The 21,580-nt window shown below is 39.0% G+C and overlaps 1 protein-coding gene across 2 annotated transcripts in view; it reads left to right on the top strand.

The window, feature by feature from the left end:
* HMCN1 (hemicentin 1) overlaps positions 1 to 21,580 on the top strand; it is a 379,978-nt gene that overhangs the window by 259,912 nt on the left and 98,486 nt on the right. For both annotated transcript variants that reach the window (XM_067467610.1, XM_060774510.2), the window contains exons 58-65: positions 2,041 to 2,202; positions 5,986 to 6,099; positions 6,235 to 6,437; positions 9,670 to 9,751; positions 11,703 to 11,834; positions 12,930 to 13,079; positions 13,434 to 13,593; positions 17,602 to 17,726. In XM_067467610.1, coding sequence (XP_067323711.1) covers positions 2,041 to 2,202; positions 5,986 to 6,099; positions 6,235 to 6,437; positions 9,670 to 9,751; positions 11,703 to 11,834; positions 12,930 to 13,079; positions 13,434 to 13,593; positions 17,602 to 17,726 — 1,128 coding nt within the window. The remainder of the gene's footprint in view (positions 1 to 2,040; positions 2,203 to 5,985; positions 6,100 to 6,234; positions 6,438 to 9,669; positions 9,752 to 11,702; positions 11,835 to 12,929; positions 13,080 to 13,433; positions 13,594 to 17,601; positions 17,727 to 21,580) is intronic.

Below are 21,580 nucleotides of genomic sequence, written 5' to 3'. Positions count from 1 at the left end.
CAGGTTTTAGTCCTATAATATAAAATGGGCTGAGATTTGGTTTTTAATAGGCATGGACAATTTTTTTGTAAGTCGATCAAATCTGTTAAATTTGTACTTATGAGGTAATATCCAACACATGTGCATAGCCTGTGCCAAAAACATAAGAATCAAAACTTACCTAATACTTTTTTTTTTGTAAATCTCAGAAGCCTCATGAAGTCAGTTTTATTTTCAAAACAAGGAAGCAAAGCCCAAAAAGCTGCATTTCCTCTTTAAATTAATGGCCTTTTGTCATTAGGAGAGGGAAGCAGCAAGGAGAAAGCAGAGTTAGCTGGGAAAGAAATCACAGAATCAGGATAGGAGAGAGCTATTTTCTTTCCATAGCAAGAGCCAACCAGAGTTACAATGAACCTCCAAAGAGGAGGAGTGACTGATATCCCTAAATGGATGTCCCTTGGGGGTCCCTTACAACCCAATAGTGGAAGCATATTGATTAATTTAGAGGCTAGATGGCCATCTGTCCGTTGCCTGGAAGAAGGGGGTTGGACTAGATGACCCTTGGAGATCCCCTCCAACTCTAGGATTCTATGAAAATATAGAATTGGTGAATATTGGTTTCTATTGGTTAATACGAGACATTCAATGAGATAGTTGTTGTGGCTTTAAAAATGTTCTTGTCAAAACTTTTTTTAATCCCTAAAATCAGTAGATGTATGAATATTTCTGAATGTTGGGGGAATCATCCCCTGTTATCTCCTGTCATTGTATAGAAAATTCAAGGAGATAGCTCTTGTGTTTTTTTAAATGTTGCTTATAAAAACTTTGAAAATTCCCCAAAAATCTATGGATAAGTGAAATGTTTTGAAACATGATGAGCTAAGAGTGGTAAATGTTTTCTACCATTGAAGCAAGTTTCATCCCAATAGCTTTAAAAGTGAGGGAGAAAGGAGCCCCCAAAATTTACCCAATTATAGTAATTATACAAAATATGAAAAAGTAACAAAATTTCATTACTCTTGTTATAGTAGTGAAATTTTCACTAACTATATTTTAGAAACACTTTAGAAACAAAATGCCAGCACCACCTAATTTAGGAGTAATTTTTGAAACATTGTATTTATTGATCATACATGCCTAGTTTTTAAATAAAGTATTACAGAAATATGAAATGACATAGGCTATAATACACTATATTTACACTTTTCACTGGATGTTTACAATATTACAATAAAATATTAATATGTATTTGAAAGTATCTGCAATCCATTCTGTGCAATTTAGAAATGCCTTAATTAGAATGAAAAAATTCTGCCAGACATAAAATGTTTAGCGTTTTTGCAAAATACAAAAAGACTACAAAGTTCTAAGACTGCTCAGGGATGTCTTTTAGGGCTGGGCGGTTTTGTTTCGTTAATTCGTAATTCGTTAAAAATTCATTATTTTTTGTTAGCGAAGCGATAACGAACCATTCTGGAGCAACTTAAAAATGAAACGAATTTTTCAATTCGTTTCGTAAATTCTTCGTATTTCGTTATGTATTCGTTTCGTTATTGGTTTGAGGTCATTTCGTTATTATTTCCGCATATCTGGGGCAAGTTTTATAGTTGTTTTTTGTTTAATTAGTGAAAAAATATATAATATCACACCAACAGTCAACAACAGAGGGAGAGGGAAGCTTCAGAAGTTCCCCCTGTCCAATTTGGAGGTTTTTTAGCGTATTGCGCGGTCGCGTCCGCCATTAACGAATCGATTCGTTATTGTTTCGTTATTGTTTCGTTATTGTTTTGTAATTTTTTTACCATTTGCGAAATTTCGTAAATATCGAACTTTTTTTTTTAAAAAAAATCGAAATTCTTTTAAATATCGAAACGCAAAAAACCCCAAAAAACGAATTGATTTTAGAAACAAATTTTTCCGTTGTTACCCAGGCCTAATGTCTTTCACTACACAATGAGATCCAGTTTTATAGTGGGGTAAATATACTCGACATTGCATGATTAAATTTACTGTGTTTCTAGAGGCAAAGTGTAAAATTTCAGCTTGTGCATCTTTTGACAGTTCCTCCGAGTATTGTTGGCATTAATCCCGAGAATCTGACTGTTGTGGTGAATAACTTCATCTCCTTCACTTGTGAGGTTACTGGCTTTCCGCCTCCTGATCTCAGTTGGCTCAAGAATGAAAAACCGCTTAGCTTGAATACAAATGCTCTTATTGTACCTGGTAAGCAAACTCTGCTGTTTTTCCACAGCGACATTCTTCTTCTTTTCCCATTATCTTATCAGTGCTGATAATAAAAATAGTTTTATGCCAAAAGTATGCTTTCTGTATTTCTATTCATCTATTAAAATATATGTTTGTTATGCATATCTCACCAAAAATACATTTGGCATGAAATAGTCTTAAAATTATAATATTTTCAAATGTTTTCAAGAAACTGGCTCAAGCTGGAACAGCCAACTGAGTAGCTTACAGCACTTTATTGTTATCTTTTAACAAAATAAAAGGGTGAATTATTCTTTTGTTAGTGCTTTCTATTCGCAGCAGTTTTGGAACAGTTTGTATTTGATGCTCCCAAAAGTTATATGTAAGAATCATGTAACAATTCCTACCCATGCTTAAAATGGGCAATTAAAAGCAAAAGTGAGCTAAACAATATTGAGGAAGCGGTTTAAATAAAAAGGGCACTCAAAGATTTTCCTGCTTCTTGGCAGGGGGTTGGACTGGATGGTCATGAGGTCTCTTCCAACTCTATGATTCTATGATTCTATGAAAGCATGGGAAAATATAGATTTATGTATTCTTTTTTATTATTAAATGTTTGTATTAAGTGAATTAATGGTATACAGAATATGAGAAAGAAAAGATCTAAAGATAATAAAATACACATAATACAGGTATACCATTCCCCCAAACCTCCCACCCCCTCTCCCCACCTGTAAACCACCACCCATGACTTCTGGCACCACCCAGTATGAAACTAATATCTCAAAAAAACCCTACCCTTATCCTACACTAATAAATTCCTCTTGTGACTGCTTCGTAATCAGTTTTTGTCTTCCTTTCTAGATATCTAAATGCAAAGCTCCATTTCTTAACAGAGTCTTGATTGCTTCTTTCCCATATGTCATTGGATAGCTTGGCCATTTGGATATATTCTAATAATTTTTCTCTCTATTTCTTTTAGCAACAGCTCTTTTTCTCCTTTCCAGGAGTTTGTTATTATTATTCCTGCTGCAACAAAACTGTATTGACAGATTTCTACAACCCCTTCACTGATTTTTTTTCACCAAATAGCCCAAAGAGGCACATCTCTGGATTTTCCTAACCTTTTTAGCAATTATATTATTTGTTTCTTTAATTACTCCCCCCCCCCCAAATGTACCACGTTACAAGTCCACCAGGCATGAAAAAGATACCTTTCTGTACTTTAAAACTCCAACAATCCCCCAAGTGAGATGTATCTATTTTAGTTGTTATCTCATGTGTTACATAGCTTCTATAAAACATTTTATACATGTTCTCTCTAATAGATCCTGCTATTGAGAATTTAAATCCTACTTCCCATAAGTATTTCTAATTATTTAACTTGATATTTTCCCCAAAATCTTTGACCCACAAGATCATTACTGTTTCTACATGATTATCTTCTAGGTTGTAATCTAATATGTATCGTATATTCTGGTGTATAAGATTTTTTAACCCAAGAAAATCTTCTCAAAAGTCAGGGGTCGTCTTATACGCGGGGTTGTCTTATATGCGAGTGTAGTCTTATATGCAGGAGTAGTCTTATACACGGGAGTAGTCTTATACGCTGGAGTAGTCTTATACGAGGGGGTCGTCTTATAGAGCTGGTGCTGAAACTTCCAATCGGATTGGAGAATCTGTGGTTGCCACATATAGTGTGGGGAGCTCAAAAATGGCAATGGCCGTGTCCCTGTCATATGCAGCAACTGTATGAAAGTATTAAGGGTGACGCTGTACAAGTACGGTAGAAGAAAATCCATTCATCAGGATTCGTGGACTTAATGCGGTCCCGATGGTGAGGTGAAGGGGTGCCTCACCGGGAAGGTGTAACTGAAGGGCATTGCAAGCTGCAGGCATCCGGGGCGCCTGGGGTATGGAAAAAAGAGATAGAGTGACTCTGGGCCCAGAAAAAAAACACCTCTTTTACCTGTCTGGCCCGCTCTTGTATCCTATTACCATACCTCCTCCTCTGCCTCTCAGATCTCGCTCCTGAAGACTGCAGTGAAGCAGTGCAGGTGCGCAGGTGCGAGATTTGAGAAGCAGAGAAGGAGGTACAGTAATAGGAAAATTACCATATTGAAATCAAATCTGATGCTTTTAAAAATTTTATTTGGTGTGCGTTGGAAAAGATGTAGTTTTATATGGCAAATATAGCCAAAACTCAATATTTTAACTGGAAAAGTTGGGGGTCCTTTTATATGCCCAGTCGTTTTATATGCCGGAATAAACGGTACCTTTAGAATCTGGAAAGTAATCCTTTATTTCTCTTCTCTAAAATATTCTCCAATTCTAATTTTCTTTTAGTGAATCCTATTTTATTATTTTTAAAAAATATATCATATAATTGGTGTTAGCAAAACCAGTCATTTATCCCTAACTGTTCTCTTCCTTTTAGTTTCCAGTGCTCTTTTTAAAAATTAAGTTATAGATTCTCCTTTCTTTGTTAAAATTGGATTTCCCATTTCTTCCTGAAGGTATACCCATAATGGGGGGGGGGGGGTGTTGCCTTATATCTTTTCCCCGCCTTATATCTTTTCCAAATCATCTGTGGAATCTTTATTAATTCTATATTTTCCATACCATAAATACTCATGCCAGCCAAATCTTAGGTTATATCCCTCTAAGTTGAGTAAAGCTCAAAATGTTCTTTTTATGTAATCAAGGGGGGGGGGGAATCCAGAAAATGATTTTTGTGAGAAAATTGGGGCTTTTTTACACACACACACACACACACACACACACACAATAATTTTTAGGCAGAATGAAAGCATGAGACATGAACATACACACAAATAGTAAACAGAAAAATCATGCATTTCTCCTACATCAAAACACATTTATACAAAACTCTGGTTTGTTTGTATGTGAACATGAAATAGCTGAATACTTACATTCCACTGTATTCATGACTTCTTGTTTGAAGATATCAAGGGAAAGGGGCAAAGAAGAATGTTTTAACTCGGTGAACATAAACAAGATCAATTCGTGTTAATGAAATGTTTGAACAAACATGATTTTAAAAGCCAAAAGAAATCAAATATTTTATTTTCTTCTTCTTTCATATGATTAGAAAACAAGCAAGGCATCTTTGGACTTACCTCCAACATTTTGTCAGTAGATCTGTTGAATACGTGACTGAATGTCTTGACATAATTCTCATTGATTCAGTGGATCTGCTCCAGATACAGACCTCCATTAGTAATAGTTTCTTATTTAGTCTGCACAAGCAAACTATGGTTAGCATTTTTACAACAAGCCAAGATAGTGAATCATAGTTTGAAGTTTGTTTATTAGCCTATTTTATTCTAAAGTTGTTAATCATAACATCCTGGTTTGGAGAAAATGGGAAATTATGGTTCACTGAAGGCTTTCTTGTTCATTTGCTGTGCCATGTGAAGCAAGATGCACAATGCCTGTGAGCACAGCAAATCTCCCATTCATATTTTTGTTTATTAATTCAGATATAATAGCCATGAAATTATCAATATGTGAAGATCAATAATCATTTTAGATAATATAGATGTTCTGAAAAAATGTGTTTATCATAATGACAAATTTGCAGCTTTTGATGAAAATAGAAAAAAGGTTTTTCATTTGAGTTAAGCACTGCAAAAAATCTGAGCCCAGAGGTAAAACTGTGATGCCACCACCATATTTCTTTCAAACTTATTACCTGTCTCTACTCCTTCTATTCTTTATTAATGCAACAGTGATGTAATGATCAGTTTCAACTATTTTATCATCTTTATACCATTTCAGGTGGTCGCACTCTACAGATTCCTAGGGCACGCCTGTCCGATGCTGGAGAATATGTTTGCATAGCTAGAAACAGTGCGGGTGAAAGCAGGAGAAGGAGTTTCCTGACTGTTTATGGTATGTTTCTATAACTATAAATAAGACAACTCTTAAAATTTTGCAATATTACTAAGTAATCATTCTTAATGTAGCTTTGTCTCCTACTGTCATTAAAAAACCCTATTTTTTATTATGTTCCCTCTACCCCAAAAGTTCCCCCTAGTATTAAGGACCATGGTGGTACAGCTCTTGCAGTAGTGAATGTCAGAATTGGAATGCCAGTGACCTTAGAGTGTGAATCCAATGCTGTTCCACCTCCTGTCATCACCTGGTATAAAAATGGGCATATGATCACTGTTTCGTCTAATGTGGGGATCATAGCAGATGGACAAATGCTTCATATCAAGGCTGCTGAGGTATACAGATGTATTCTATTCTTTTATTACAGTTTATATATACAGGCTGAGTATCCCTTATCTGAAATGCTTGGGACCAGAAGTGTTTTGGATTTTGGAATATTTGCATATATAAAAAATGAGGTATCATGGAGATGGGACCCAAGTCTAAATACGAAATTCATTTATCTTTCATTTCTACCTTATACACATAGCATGAAGGTAATTTTATATGCAACATTTTAAATAATTTTGTGCATGAAACAAAGTTTTTGTACATTGAGCCATCAGAAAGCAACGTTGTCATTATCTCAGCTACCCATGTAAGCAGTTTTGGATTTTGGAGCATTTCTGATTTCTGGTTAAGGGATACACAACCTGTCTAGCCTATTTGCCACTCATAACCCAAGATGTCATATGTCAAACACAAAAATAGACTTAAAGATGTAAAATTGCCCCTAAATTTCAGGAAAAAAAACATAAAATGGCAAACACTTAAAAAGAAATAACCAGCCAACTTGAAAGCTTCTTAATGTAATTTAGTTTATATAAAAAAACCTTTTAACTGCTTCAATTATTAGTCTTTTTCCAATTGTTGCATCAGTGAAGATAAATCTATATAAATAAAAATGTAATGTTCGTTTGTGGGATTAACAGAAGTCAAAAACCACTGGGGCAATTGACACCAAATTTGGACACGATACTCCTAACAACCCAATGTATGTCCTTCACTGGAAAAAAAAAAGCAGAAAGGACTTCTAAATTGCATGTCCACATAGGAGAAACTGCATGTCCACAAAGAGACCCATGGCCACATCCCCTCCTCCTCCTCACGGGGAAACAGCCGGCCGTTAAAGCCAGGCATGCGTGCACGGCCACACACACACACACACACAAATGAGAGTGGAGGTGGAGGCTTGCTGCATGGAGCCCCTTCTCTTTCCCTGCTATGTCAGTAGGGCGGTTTCCTCCTCCTCCTTTCCCTATTGGAAGACGAATGGGGCGGATGAGTGGCAGCAGCAGCAGCGGAGCCCCCAGGCAAAGAAGGGGAGGAGGAGGAGGAGGAGGAGGAGGAGGAGGAGGTGAGAAAGGTTTACGGTGCTTGAGTGAAGGACCTTCCTTCTCTCCCTCACACCCTTCCCTTCTTTCCTCCCTTTCCTTCCTTTCTCCCTTTCTTTCCTTTTCTTCCTTTCCTTCTTTCCCTCCTTCCCTTCCTTCCTGTCCCTCCTTCCTTCTTCCTTTCCTTCCTTCCCTTCCTTCCCTTCCTTCCCTTCCTTCCCTCCCTCCCTTTCCTCCTTCTTTCCCTTTCTTCATTTCCTTCCCCTTCATTTCCTTCCCTCCCTCCTTTCTTCATCCTCCTCCTTCCTTCTTCCTTCCTTCCTTCCTTCCTTCCTTCCTTCCTTCCTTCCTTCCTGTCCCTCCTTCTTTCTTTTCCTTCCTCCCCTTCTTTCCCTCCTTCCCTTCCTTTTTCCTTCCTTCCTGTCCCTCCTTCCTTCCTTCTTCCTTTCCTTCTTTCTGTGTAAGATATAAATACAATATTAAATGGAAGGGACAGTCAAGAAGTAACGAGAGATTGGGGGAAAGAGGGAAGGAATGAAGGAGGGAAAGGGGGAAGGAAGGAAGGAAGGAGAGAAGGAGGGAGGGAAAGAAGTAAAGAAAGTAAGTTAGAGAAGCAAGGAAGGAGAGAAGAAAATAAAAAAGTGAAAGGAAAAAGAGAGGGAAGGAAGGAGAGAAGGAGGGAGGGAAAGAAGTAAAGAAAGTAAGTTAGAGAAGCAAGGAAGGAGAGAAGAAAATAAAAAAGTGAAAGGAAAAAGAGAGGGAAGGAAGGAGAGAAGGAATGAAAGATAGGGAAAGAAGGAAGGAAGGAAGGAAGGAAGGAAGGAAGGAAGGGGAAGGATGTAACCAAAGAGCAAAGAAAGGGAGGAAAGAAACAGGTAGGGATGGAGGAAAGAAGAGAAATAGGGAAAGAAAAAGAGGAAAGGAAGGAAAGAGGGAAGGAAGGAGAGAAAGAAGGATGGAAGGTTGGCCACAGCAACGCGTGGCGGGTACAACTAGTCTGTTTCATAAAATCACTCTGAGGAATCACTTTAGTCCGTGCCTTTGTTGACATCCTTTTCCAACTCTGCTGACTGTCTGCATGACATACTGAATCAATTGCTGTGTTAGGAGCCCTCAGTGGCACAGTGGGTTAAATCCCTGTGCCGGCAGGACTGAAGGTTGCAGGTTCAAATCTGGGGAGAGCGAGGCTGGGCTTCCTCTGTCAGCTCCAGCTCCTCATGTGGAGACATGAGAGAAGCCCCCCACAAGGATGATAAAAACATCAAAACATCTGGGCGTCCCCTGGGCAACTTCCTTGCAGACAGCCAATTCTCTCACACCAGAAGCAACTTACAGTCGCTCCTGATGCGACAAAAAATGCTGTGTTTGCTAATCACTAAATTAGCTGGAAAACTGCAAATAACTTATATTTATTTCCAGTTTGCTTTCCAGCCACTTGATTCTAATAAATGGATTGCCTAGACATTTAAGAAGAAAAACAGGGTAGAAGAAAACATGTTCAGTAGGGCTGGGCGGTTTCGTTTCGTTAATTCGTAATTCGTTAATAATTCGTTAATTTTTTCAATTACAAAACGATAACGAACCATTCTGGAGCAATTTTAAAAAAAATGAATTTTTAAACACGTTTTGTAAATGCTTCGTATTTCGGTATTGTATTTGTTTCGTTATTGTTCTGAGGTCGTTTCGTTATTATTTCCGCATGTCTGGGGCAAGTTTTTTGTTTAATTAGTGAAAAAAATTATAATATCACACCAACAGTCAACAACAGAGGGAGAGGGAAGCTTCAGAAGTTTTTGGAGGTTTTTTAGCGTATTTCGCGGTCGCGTCCGCCATTAACGAATCGATTCGTTATTGTTTCGGAAATCGATTCGTTAATGTTTTGTAATTTTTTTCACATTTACGAAATTTCGTAAATATCGAACTTTTTTAAGGGAAAATTTTGTAATTATTTTAAATATCGAAACAAAAAACCCCCCAAATACAAATCGATTTTAGAAACAAATTTTTCCGTTGTTACCCAGGCCTAATGTTCAGTTCTTTGTGGCTGCTCAGTGTAGATTTTGAAGGATTTTAGATTGAACCTTCTAATACAGTGAAGGTTACATGTATTTCAGCTTCCTGTTGCAATAAAGCTGGAATTGCTATTATTTAGAAACTTAATGCTTGTATGTTATTTTTCTTCCTGCATTTCCAGGTATCTGATACAGGTCAATATGTATGTAAAGCCATAAATATTGCAGGACGTGATGACAAGAATTTCCATCTTAATGTTCACGGTAAGCATATGTTGTATAAACCAGCAGTGACTTGGCCAACAGGCTAGCTCCCTTATTAGGGCGAAGCTAGAGATAGGCCCATTCATTGTGAACTCTGACTTTGTAGAAGGTATTTCTAAACTTCTTTTGCTGCTTCTGATGGCAGTCTCCACCCATCTTGAACATCTACATGTGCAAGAAGCAGCAATGTTGATCTAAAGTGGGGTATTCGTGATCACCTTTGCCATGGTCTGCATGGCCACCTCTTGAGCTGCTGGGTGTCTGCACTGCATGCCCCTAGACTGACCTGGTGGCTAGATAGTAGGCCTGGGCGGTTTTGTTTCGTTAATTTGTAATTCGTTAATAATTCGTTAATTTTTCCAATTACAAAACGATAACGAACCATTCTGGAGCAATCATTAAAAAAAACGAATTTTTAAACACGTTTTGTAAATGCTTCGTATTTTGTTATTGTATTCGTTTCGTTATTGTTCTGAGGTCGTTTCGTTATTATTTCCGCATGTCTGGGCCAGTTTTATGGTTTAATTAGTGAAAAAAAGTTATAATATCACACCAACAGTCAAGAACAGAGGGAGAGGGAAGCTTCAGAAGTTTTTGGAGGTTTTTTAGCGTATTTCGCGGTCGCGTCCGCCATTAACGAATCGATTCGTTATTGTTTCGGAAATCGATTCGTTAATTTTTTACCATTTACGAAATTTCGTAAATATCGAACTTTTTAAAAGGAAAATTTTGTAATTATTTTAAATATCGAAACACCCCCCCCCCCAAATACAAATCGATTTTAGAAACAAATTTTTGCGTTGTTACCCAGGCCTACTAGATAGTGTCACTAGATTGACATCATTACCTTTCCCCAGTGCATTCCAGGCTTTGCATTTCCCACCAGGCATGAAAATGGTACTGGTATCTGCTTGACATCTGTAGTAACAATAGCTAGAGTGATACAATCACATGAAAGAGACAGGTGGATGGAGAAATCACTCCCTCCTTTTGTCCTTCCCTTTCTCAATCACCTCACTGGCTAGCATCACTCCTAGTGAAATGAACACCATTTTCATGTCTGGTGGGCACTGCAAAGGGCAATCTGGAATGAAAGGGCAAAGGAGGTACCATCCTCAGTCCCTGGGCTGTCTGAACCCTGGGGTAGTGGGATGGCAGTGTAAACAGCTCAAATGTTTAAACTGGCTCAAAATGTGGACTAATTCTGGAGCTTCAAGGAAATTCCATAGTAGGTTGTTGTAGGTTTTTCGGGCTGTATGGCCATGTTTTAGAAGCATTCTTTCCTGACATTTCACCTGCATCTGTGGCAGGCATCCTCAGAGGTTGTGAGGTCTGTTGGAAACTAGGAAATTTGGGTTTATATATTTGTGGAAAGTCCAGGGTGGGAGTCTTTCTTCTCTGTTGGAGATAGGTGTGAATGTTTAAATTGGCCACCTTGATTAGCATTTGATGGCCTGACAGTTTTTATATGTGTCTTGTTACTGTCTGGGAGAATCTTTTGTTGAGAGGTGATTAGATGTTTCTGATTGTTTATTGTCTGGGGTTCCCCTGTTCCCCTGTGTTTGAGGTTTGTTCTTTATTTACTGTTATAATTTTAGAGGCTTTTTAAAATACTGGTAACCAGATTTTATTCATTTTCATGGTTTCTTTCTTTCTGGTGAAATTGTCCACATGCTTGTGGATTTCAATGGCTTCTCTATGTAGACTGACATAGTAGTTGTTAGAATGGTCCAGCATTCCATAGTAGTTTGTAACTTTTTTTAATATGGGAGAAGGTGAATGGGCCCTGGGCATCGTGTAGATACCATGGAGTCAATTCACCCCTAAACTAACTCATTCATTTGTTCTACGTAGTCCCTCAGTTTCCAGTATTGCTGATTTGGTTTGGGGTTGGGTTTTTTGTTTGTTTGTAATTTTGTGTATGCATTCTGTTGCTTTTCTCATCCATAAGTGCCACCCACTATTGAAGGCCCTGAACAAGAGTGGATCAATGAAACCATCAGTAACCCTGTGGCACTTACATGTGATGCTACTGGAATTCCACCACCAGCCATAACATGGTTCAAGAATGGAAAGCCACTTGGTAACATATTCTACAATTTATTATTCTTGGTGATAAATTGCCTATCCAATCTTTCTATATGGAAAATGTAAAGTACATTAGGCTATCCAATCTTTCTATATAGAAAATGGAAAATACATTGGCTGGAAACACACCAGAACAAAATAATTAGAGTTGGCTCTCGGGTTTTACAGGTTTTTCTTTTGCAAATTTATTCATGGGTTTATAACTGCCACCAACACTGATCTATATTTCCTAGAAACTGCAGAAAAATCTCTTACAATTTTCTTCCTCTCTGTCTCTCTTCCTCCCAGTTCACCTCTTTTTACCATCTTGGCACCACAATTCCTCTGCCATTTTCCCCAAGCTGTCTCTATTGTCCCCTTGCCTCCCCACTGCCACTGCTTCTACTTTTCAGCCTCCTTTCTCCTCCTCCTCCTCCTCCTCCTCCTCCTCCTCCTCCTCCTCCTCCTCCTCCTCCTCTTGTGTTGTCATGATTTTCCCATGGTTAGCATCAGCCACTGGCCAGAAAGGCATGGAAGAAAGTCCGGATGCCCAGAGAGGAGCCCTGACAATGTTGGGAAACTGTTATTAGTTTGCAACCACCTTCCAGAATTTCTTTGGAAGATGTCAGACACATCTGCCATTGCAGAAGGTGGCAGAAAAAGCCTGGCAATGAGCCCTCAGTTTCATGGTACTAAGATGGAAAAGGTAGGGATTGAGGCATGGGATGGGAAAGGAAACAGAGAGGAGGACAAGTAGGATGGCACTGCAGGAGATTTTTGTAGCAGTGCCATCAACCTAGGAAGCGGAGGCAATGGAAATACAGTAGAAGCAGCCTCAGAACAAGTCTGTAAGATATATATTTTGGGTGGGTGGGTGGGCTTAAAATATTGGCAGTTTCCACACATTGGCAGGGATCTTGTGTTCCTAAACCCCATATAAGCTGAAGGTTAGCAGTTTAAGACCACAGAGTGAAACCATTTCTCTTTTTCCTATTTCATTTTCTAAAATATACTTATATTAAACCAAAAGTTCTTATATTATCAATATCCTATATTAATCCAAAAGTTCTTATATTATCAACATGCTATTTTCCCCTTTCTTTTCATTTAGAAAATTCTGCCTCACTTGAAATGCATATTTTGTCAGGAGGCAGCAAGCTGCAAATTGTGAGGTCCCAATATTCAGATAATGGGAACTATTCCTGCATTGCTTCAAATGCTGAAGGCAAAGCACAGAAATTTTATGTGCTGTCTGTCCAAGGTACATTTGTGTATGTATGTGAATGCATTTTCATGTTCTCAGTACTTTTCCACTTATTTTAATCTGTAAACTCCACAGCTCATTATAATAACTATCCTAACATAAAAAGTGAAGATCAATTTTAGCACCATACTGTAAAAATGATAGCTCCATGAACATTTCCCTCCCCCTCTAACTGCTCTTTCTTAAATATGTATTTTAGAAGCCCCAGACTTCTCTCAGACAATGATTAGGTTTGGATTCAAAAGGTCTCATGATTCCTTCATTTCAATGAATGGCTTCGTTGACTCTGTGACTGCCTGCTCCTACTGGCCTTTCACACTATGTGGCTAATGCACCTTTCTTTTCCTAAAGTTCCCCCAGATATTGTTGGGTCTGAAATGCCCAGTGAAGTCAGTGTTCTCCATGGGGAAGACATACACCTTTCCTGTAAAGCCAGTGGAATTCCCAGACCTGTAATACAGTGGCTGAAAGATGGAAAACCAGTTGGTAGTGGTGAATCTCAGAGGATAAGGTATTTGGTTCTCTCATTCTGAAGCTAACCAAAATCAAAACAAGAAATAGATCAAAACAGGAAAAAATACAAAGTGATAGAGAAATATTGAGAATGAAGAAAACAATAAGAGAAATAAGGCCTCCAGCTGTACTAGTTGCAAATATTTTTGCAATTCAAACAAAACAAATATCAAAACAGGCAGTCCACGAGTTACAAACATCCAACTTACAAATGACTAATTGTTAAAAATGGGGGTGAGAGAACAGGATATGAGAGAAATTCACACCTGGAAGAATTATCATGGGGAAAAAGTTTCTCAATGGAAGCTTTGTCACCAGTCCTTGTTTCCACAACAAGCCATTTTTTAAAAAAACTTCTAATTATCACAGAAACAGAAGGTGAGATGAAATCTTCTGAACAGAGGCACATACAGAAAAACAAACAGGACAGGGCTGTTAACCCTTCCCTGTGCTATTCAGATCTCTCTCTCTCTCTCTCTCTCTCTATATATATATATATATATATTCACAGATATAATTACACTACACTTACATAATGTATATGTTCCGACTAACATACAAATTCAATTTGAGAAACAGAAAAGAATTCACCTTTTTAGTAAAAAAAAATTGAAGAAGAAAGGAGTTACCTTTCAATTGCAGTATCCCCAGGGATTATCGTTCTACTATAAATCTAAAAGACACAATATTTTGGTCATACCAAAAGCAGAACAATTTCTATAAAAATATAATAGGGATTTCAAGGATGACACTGATTGAGAGGGGATACGCCCACAAAGAAAAAGGATGTAGAAGGATTAGTATTCTTCCATTGCATCGCAGAGGCAGCAAGCAGAAGGGGAAGAACAGTCTCCAGAAGGGTGTAGATGATGATAAAGAAGATGACAATGAAGATGAAGAAGCAGCAGCAGAAGAACAGTTGGGTTCTGAGACTATCTAATATTTTGGGGGTATATAATAAATGATAACAAGAAGTGGGAAGCATTTGTGGATAGGGGAGGGGGGTGAGAGGGAGAAGACTGTTAATAGATGAAATTATATGGGTTAAGAATTATCTCTATGAATGTGAATGGGGTGAATACTTGTATAAAAAGGGAAAGGGTTTTCACTTTGTACATAAAAATCAGGTGGGTATAACTTGCATTCAAGATTTCCACTTTGTAGCAAAAGATAAACATTTATGAGTCCAAGATAAGTTAGGACAGTTATTCATGGTGTGTAATATTAAGAAAACTAATGGAGTACTGTTCTATATAAATAAGGATCTAAAAACCAGAGAAATAGGATATTAATTGTTAAAATGAGGTTTCAACAGAAACATATTCTATTAGTAGGGATTTATGCACCTAACACAAATCAAAACACATTTTATAAAATGTTATCCAATATCCTAGCAGAAGTAGGGGAGAAAGAAATGTTGTGATTAGGGGACTTTAATGGGGTAATGGATACAAAGATATATAGGAATTATAAAAGAAAAAATGACTCCAAGGAAGGGAGACTTCCAGGCACCCTACTAGGAGACTTAAAACACTGAGAATTACGTGGCATATGGAGGATACAAAAGCTAGATAGAAGGGAATATTCATACTATTCTCATACATGGATTGTTGTCCAAAATAGATTATATCTTTGCAACTAAGGTAATGTTAATCAAAACAGAGAAGGTGGAATTCCTTCCCAGAGTGTTTGTAGACCATAATCCGATGCTGTTACAATTAAAAAAGGGACTTTGGGAAAGGAAGCACTGGAGACTAAATGGTTATATATTGAAAGATCAAAAAGTTAAGGAAAAGATCAGGTTAGGAATACAAAATTGTATTAAAGAAAATAGTAAGGAGGACATAGACAGTTTGGGATGCAGGAAAAGCAGTTGTAGGAGGTTTACTAATTCAATAACATGCTGTTTGGTGTAAAAGAAGAAGCAATATGCAATCAGAGATGCTTACCAAAATTAGAAAGAAAAAAAATAGAGAAGCCGAAGGTGCATAGGAAAAAAGCACAACAAGAGTTAGCTAAAGTGCAGAAGCAATATGAATTATTCTTATCAAATGAATTAAAAAGGAGAATTATGTGTAATAGGCATAATTTCTTTGAAAATGTGAATAAACTCTTGGTGTGGCAAGTGAAAGATCATAGGAAGAAGACATTAATAGCCAAGATAAGGTACAAAGGAGAGATAATTATGAACTATAGAAAAACCTCTACAAAAAAACACCAATAGAAACTAAAAAACTGATTAATACCTAGCTGATATGAAGGTCACAAGGCTTTCAGAAGGTATGAAATCAGACCTGAATAGACCAATCACATGGGAAGAATTGAACACAGCTATAGACAAAGCCAAATTAAATAAAGCCCCAGATGGATTATCTGCTTTGTTTTATGAGATATATAAAGAAGAATTAGGCCCATTATCACTTTCTACAAGTGCTCCAAAAAGGGGAGATGCCAGAAGAAGCTATGATAGTTCTTTTACCTAAAGAAGACAGGGACATCGAGCAAGTAAAAATTATAGACAATAATGATCATGAGTTATTTGCAGAAATTTTAGCTAACAGGGTTGAAACAAATCTTAACCAAAATAATACATGGGGATCAAGCAGGCTTCCTCCCTGGTAGACATATGAATGAAAATGTGAGAATGGGTTTATATATCTGTGGAATGACCAGGGTGGAACAAAGAACTCCTGCCTGCTGGAGCTAGGTGTGAATGTTTCAACTGACCACCTTGATTAGCATTTGATGGCCTGGCAGTACCTGGAGCAATCTTTTGTTGAGAAGTGATTAGATGTCCCTGATTGTTTCCCTCTGTTGTTGTGCTGTTCTAATTTTAGAGTTTTTTTAATACTGGTAGCCAGATTTTGTTCATTTTCATGGTTTCCTCCTTTCTGTTGAAATTGTCCACATGCTTGTGGATTTCAATGTCTTCTCTGTGTAGTCTGACATGGTGGTTGTTAGAGTGGTCAGGAGAGAATGCCTCTAGAACATGGCCATATAGCTGGAAAAAACCTACAACCCATATTTAAAGTGTTTTATAGAACTTAACTCCAGAGTGATTGGCTAAAATAGAGACATGGGGCTTGCTGGAGATGTAAGAAGGCAAAGGGATCTTTTTCCACATATGGTGGGCCTGTAATATAGTTCAAGAATTCTGGGAAAAGGTGGTGGAAGAAACAAATAATATGATTAATAAAAAGGTCAAGAAAAACCCAGAAATGTGCTTATTAGGACTATATAGAAGGTGTATTAGCGCAGCAGATGAAGACATTTGTCAATATTGCTTTGTTGCTACAAGACTAATAATAGCCAAAATTTGGAAAGGGGAGAAAACTTAACTATTAAAGATTGGAGAGATAAATTAGAAGATTATATCCAAAAGGCCAAGCTGACAAATAGTAGCAGTGGAATGAAGAATGTGCCAAAAAAATGGAGGCTGGCATTTGGGTATCTGGAAAAGAAGACAAAGGTAAATTCAAAATTTGGCCATCTTGCTATAAAGGGGATTTAGTGAAAGAAGGAGTATGGATAGTTGTGGATTAGTTATGTGATCCATATTGAGGGGTGTTGGAGGTTAGAGGGACAAGAAACAGCCAAATTTGATTTTTCACAGGTTTAACGAGCGCTGACTGAATACCAGTTTGTAAACTTGCTTGCTCTCTTGTATATCTTTCCCCCCTCTTTTTTCTTCATTTCCTCTTTTTTTTCTGTTTCTCTCTCTCCTTTTTTGCAATTTGACAGAAACTATCTTGATGTTACTTGGGGACTGCCTGTTCATGCAAACCATTCATGATTAGAATTCATGATTAGAACATGAACCAGAACAGTCACCTGAATATCATTGTTGTCCCCAGCTGAACTTTGCATTTCAGATATAGAATGACATCTTGGCCACTGTTTTGATCTTAAAACCTGATATGTTATATTCAGGACATTTGTCTTGATGTTAAGGTGAATGTATGGTGTTTGTATATAAACCAAATTGTTCTGTGATTTCTTCTTCTAGCATGACTCCAGATGGCAGCTTGCTGAGCATTTCTGGAGCCCTTGCAAGTGACATAGGGAAATACACTTGTGTTGCTACCAATCTTGCAGGAGAAGAAGACAAAATTTTCAATGTGAATGTATATGGTGAGTTTTCTCTTCTAGGGCTTTCCTGCTTTCTAGAGGAAGAAGATATTAAAATCCTATATGTACATAAGTATTGGCCATAGTACTGTTAATTGGTTCTTAACTGCTATAAGCCACAGTCAATATAGTCATTGGTTAGGGATTGTGGTAACTGTTGTTTACCCATAAATTTTGGTGGGTTCAATGAATCATGTTCTTGTAGGTTAGAAATTCAGTGGTCATTTGAAAATCACTGCAAATATTTGGTCTTCCAGAGATTTATGTGTGTTGAAAAGTCATCAATAATATTTATTCCTCATAATAACAATTCTGTAAAGAGGTTTTACTTCACCCAGGGTTCAAAACTTCCTTTTCTCCCCAGTTTGGCCCTTGATGCTTCTATAAGTTGTCAACTGCCATTGCAAAAGAGTCTTTAGTAAATGAATATCTGATTCATTTGTTAGCTAAGCTTATGAATATATTCCTTATATCCCAATATGCCATTAATATTAATAATGATAATTTAATTGTGCATAAAAAGCTACCCAGAATAGAGTTTCAAGAAGTATCAAGTTTTTTTTTTGTGGTCTCTGCGAATGCACACATGTGGAGTGGCTGTGCCTGCGCAGGCCCCAACGGAAACTTCCCAAGTTTAAAACTTCCAAGTTTTGCCAGTAACCCCTCCCAGTTCCCAGCAGGGCATGCTCTGTAGTTCTTGTTTTTCCGCTGCAAGGCTCACATCGGAACTTCCTCACTGTGTCAATGACTCGCTTCAAGCACTGCTCGCAGTGTTCTAGAAAAATTCCTGACTGATAAGCACTCGAAGTGCCTTCTATGTCTCGGTGAAGCCCATATCACCACATCTTGCCGTCACTGTCAAGTGTTGACGGCTCAGTCTCGTAAGAATCGAGCTGTTCAGTTGAGGTACTTTCTCTATCAACAAACTCTGGCTCCTTCGACATCAACCTTGGCGAGGCCTTCTTCTTCACCAGCAAGACCTCACTCGACGATGTTGGGGACTTTGAAATTCTTGAGACAAACGAGGCAGTCTAAACAGCCGTGCACCTTGACGATAGAGACTATGCAAACTCAACAGTCATCCACTGCAAGCTCGGTAGCATTTGCTTGCTTGACTCACTCCACGAGGTCGACTGCTGCAATGCCACCATCTTCCACGACTATGCACATTGCCTTTAAGAGGGTGCATGAAGAATCACTCCAGGCAAGAACGGCCTCTATTTCACCTCCGGTCCCTCACTGATGTGCTTAGACGGTCAGGTGTTCTTCTCGAGGTACTTCACCATACCGAAGCCCGATGGCTCCCTTTGACCAATTCTCGATCTGCGAGATCTAAACTTCATAAAAGCCCAGAAATTCAGAATGGTGATGGTGTTGTCCATACTTCCCCTTCTCCATGCAGGAGATTACTTTGCATCTGTCGACCTTCAGGATTCCTACTTTCCGTAGAAGTCATAGGTATTTCCTTTCATTTCGGGTCAACGGCCAGAACAACCAGTTCAATGTCTTTCCTTTTGGCCTGGTAACCGCACCAAGGACTTTTACAAAATGCATGTCTGTGGTTGCGGCCTACTTCGGGAAGCAAAAGATCCGGGTGATTCCATATCTGGATGACTGGTTACTGACATCACAGTCTCCCACCTTCATGAGGTCACAAATACGGATGATGCTGGCCCTCCTTGACAGTCTTGGCCTCCAGCTAAATGTCAAGAAGTCTCACTTGATCCCAATGACCACCATAAGGTTCATTGGTGCCATGTTTGATTCACTGACACAGACTGTCTCCCTTCCCGAAGCAAGATTCCTCGTTCTTCGGCGCGAGGTCCGACGATGCAGATTGGCCCCGATGTCCACGGCCAAGCAGATACAGGTGCTTCTCGGCCACTTGGCATCTATGGTCATGGTGACTCTGTTCACCAGGCTGCATTTCCATCCTCTCCAGCAATGGTTTCTCGACTGCTTCAGTCCAGCTCGAGACCACAGCTTCAAAGTCCTGTCGGTACTGAGGTTGGTACAGAAGTCCCTGGAGTGGTGGATGTCTCAAACACCATGTTTGCATGGGGATTCCCTTCTATCCCAGTTCGTATTGCAAGCGTCCAATGTTTCTTCTGAATAACATTGCGAAGCAATGCTTTTATTGATGTTTTGTGACTTTCGGCACCGTGCTCAATTCTATGGGCACTGCAGTTCGAGATGTGATATCAGTACATACTTTGCTACCTCAAGTATATGTGGGTGTGCTTTTGTTCATGTTGAACTTACAGCCCTTGGGGCCTGGGGTTAGTTTCTCCCCCACTGTTATTCTGGGATGGAGCGTCCTTTCTTTGTCGATGTTTCTTTCACAATAAATCATGTTTTGGTCCTTCAAGGAGAGTCAGTTTGTCTTTCCCGCCTCTGGGACTTTAGCTTGCTAGCCTCCACATGTGTGCATTCACAGAGACCATGAAGAAAAATGGTAGGTTACATACCTGTGACCATCTTTCTTCTAGTGGTGCTCTGTGAATTCAGACAAACCCGCACAGCCTCCCCTCTTACAAACCTCCTCCATTCTCGCTGCCTTGCGGCATAGGAACTGCGGAGTGTATGCGCCTTTTATGCCCTGCCGGGGACTGGGTGGGGTTACTGCCAAAACTTGGAAGTTTTAAACTTGGGAAGTTTTCGTTGGGGCCTGCACAGGCGCAGTCATGTGAATTCACATGTGTGGAACAAATCAAGATCTTTGGTCCAAAAGCAAGGCGCTAGCTGCTGGAGCTGATGAACAACTGCACCGCATCCTGTCAGATCCCCAAAATCTGGAGGAAAGCAAGAGTCATAGCCATCTTGAAACCAGGCAAAGACCATAATGATCCAAAAAGCTATAGACCAATCTCCCTGTTGTGCCACCTCTACAAAGTTCTGGAGAGACTTATTTTACAGAGAATTGTGGAAAAAATAGACCCATGTCTGATTCCACAGCAAGCTGGTTTCAGGAAAGGCAAAAGCTGCACATCACAAGTGCTGAACCTGACTCAGCACATAGAAGATGGCTTTGAAAGGCAGCAGATCACAGGAACTGTCTTCATAGACCTGTCAGCAGTTTATGATACTGTAAACCACTGCCTCCTCCTGAGAAAAATGTAGAATATCACAAAGGACTACCATCTCACCCACCTCATAGGAAACCTGCTACAAAACAGGAGGTTTTTTGTTGAGTTCCAGGGCCAGAGAAGCAGATGGTGGAAACAGAAGAACGGTCTGCCTTAGGGGAACATGCTTGCTCCATCAGTGTTCAACATTTACACAAATGACCAGCCACTGCCAGAAGGGACAGAGAGCTTCATCTATGCTGATCATCGTGCCATTACTACTCAAGCAGGGAGCTTTGAGATGGTTGAACAGAAGCTCTTCGAAGCTCTAGGTGCTCTTACCACCTACTAGAGGGAAAACCAGCTGATCCCTAATCCATCTAAAACACAGACATGTGCTTTCCACCTTAAGAACAGACAAGTATCCCGAGGTCTGAGGATTACCTGGGAAGGAATCCACTGGAGCATTGCAGCGCACCCTAATACTTGGGAGTTACCCTGGACTGCTCTCTGATCTACAAGAAGCACTGCCTGAACATCAAGCAAAAGGTGGGTGCTAGAAACAATATCATACGAAATCTGACTGGCACAACCTGGGGATCACAACCAGACACAGTGAAGACATCTGCCCTTGCGCTATGTTACTCTGCTGCTGAGTATGCATGTCCAGTGTAGAACACATCTCACCACGCTAAAACAGTGGATGTGCCTCTTAATGAGACATGCTGCATTATCACGGGGTGTCTGCTGGAGAAATTACACTGTCTAGCCGGTATTGCACCACATGACATC

The sequence above is a fragment of the Anolis sagrei genome, chromosome 4 (genome assembly GCF_037176765.1).
Source record: "Anolis sagrei isolate rAnoSag1 chromosome 4, rAnoSag1.mat, whole genome shotgun sequence".
Lineage (NCBI taxonomy): Eukaryota > Metazoa > Chordata > Lepidosauria > Squamata > Dactyloidae > Anolis > Anolis sagrei.
The sequence above is the reverse complement of the archived record's forward strand: the minus strand, read 5'-3'. Positions and strand labels throughout refer to the sequence as shown.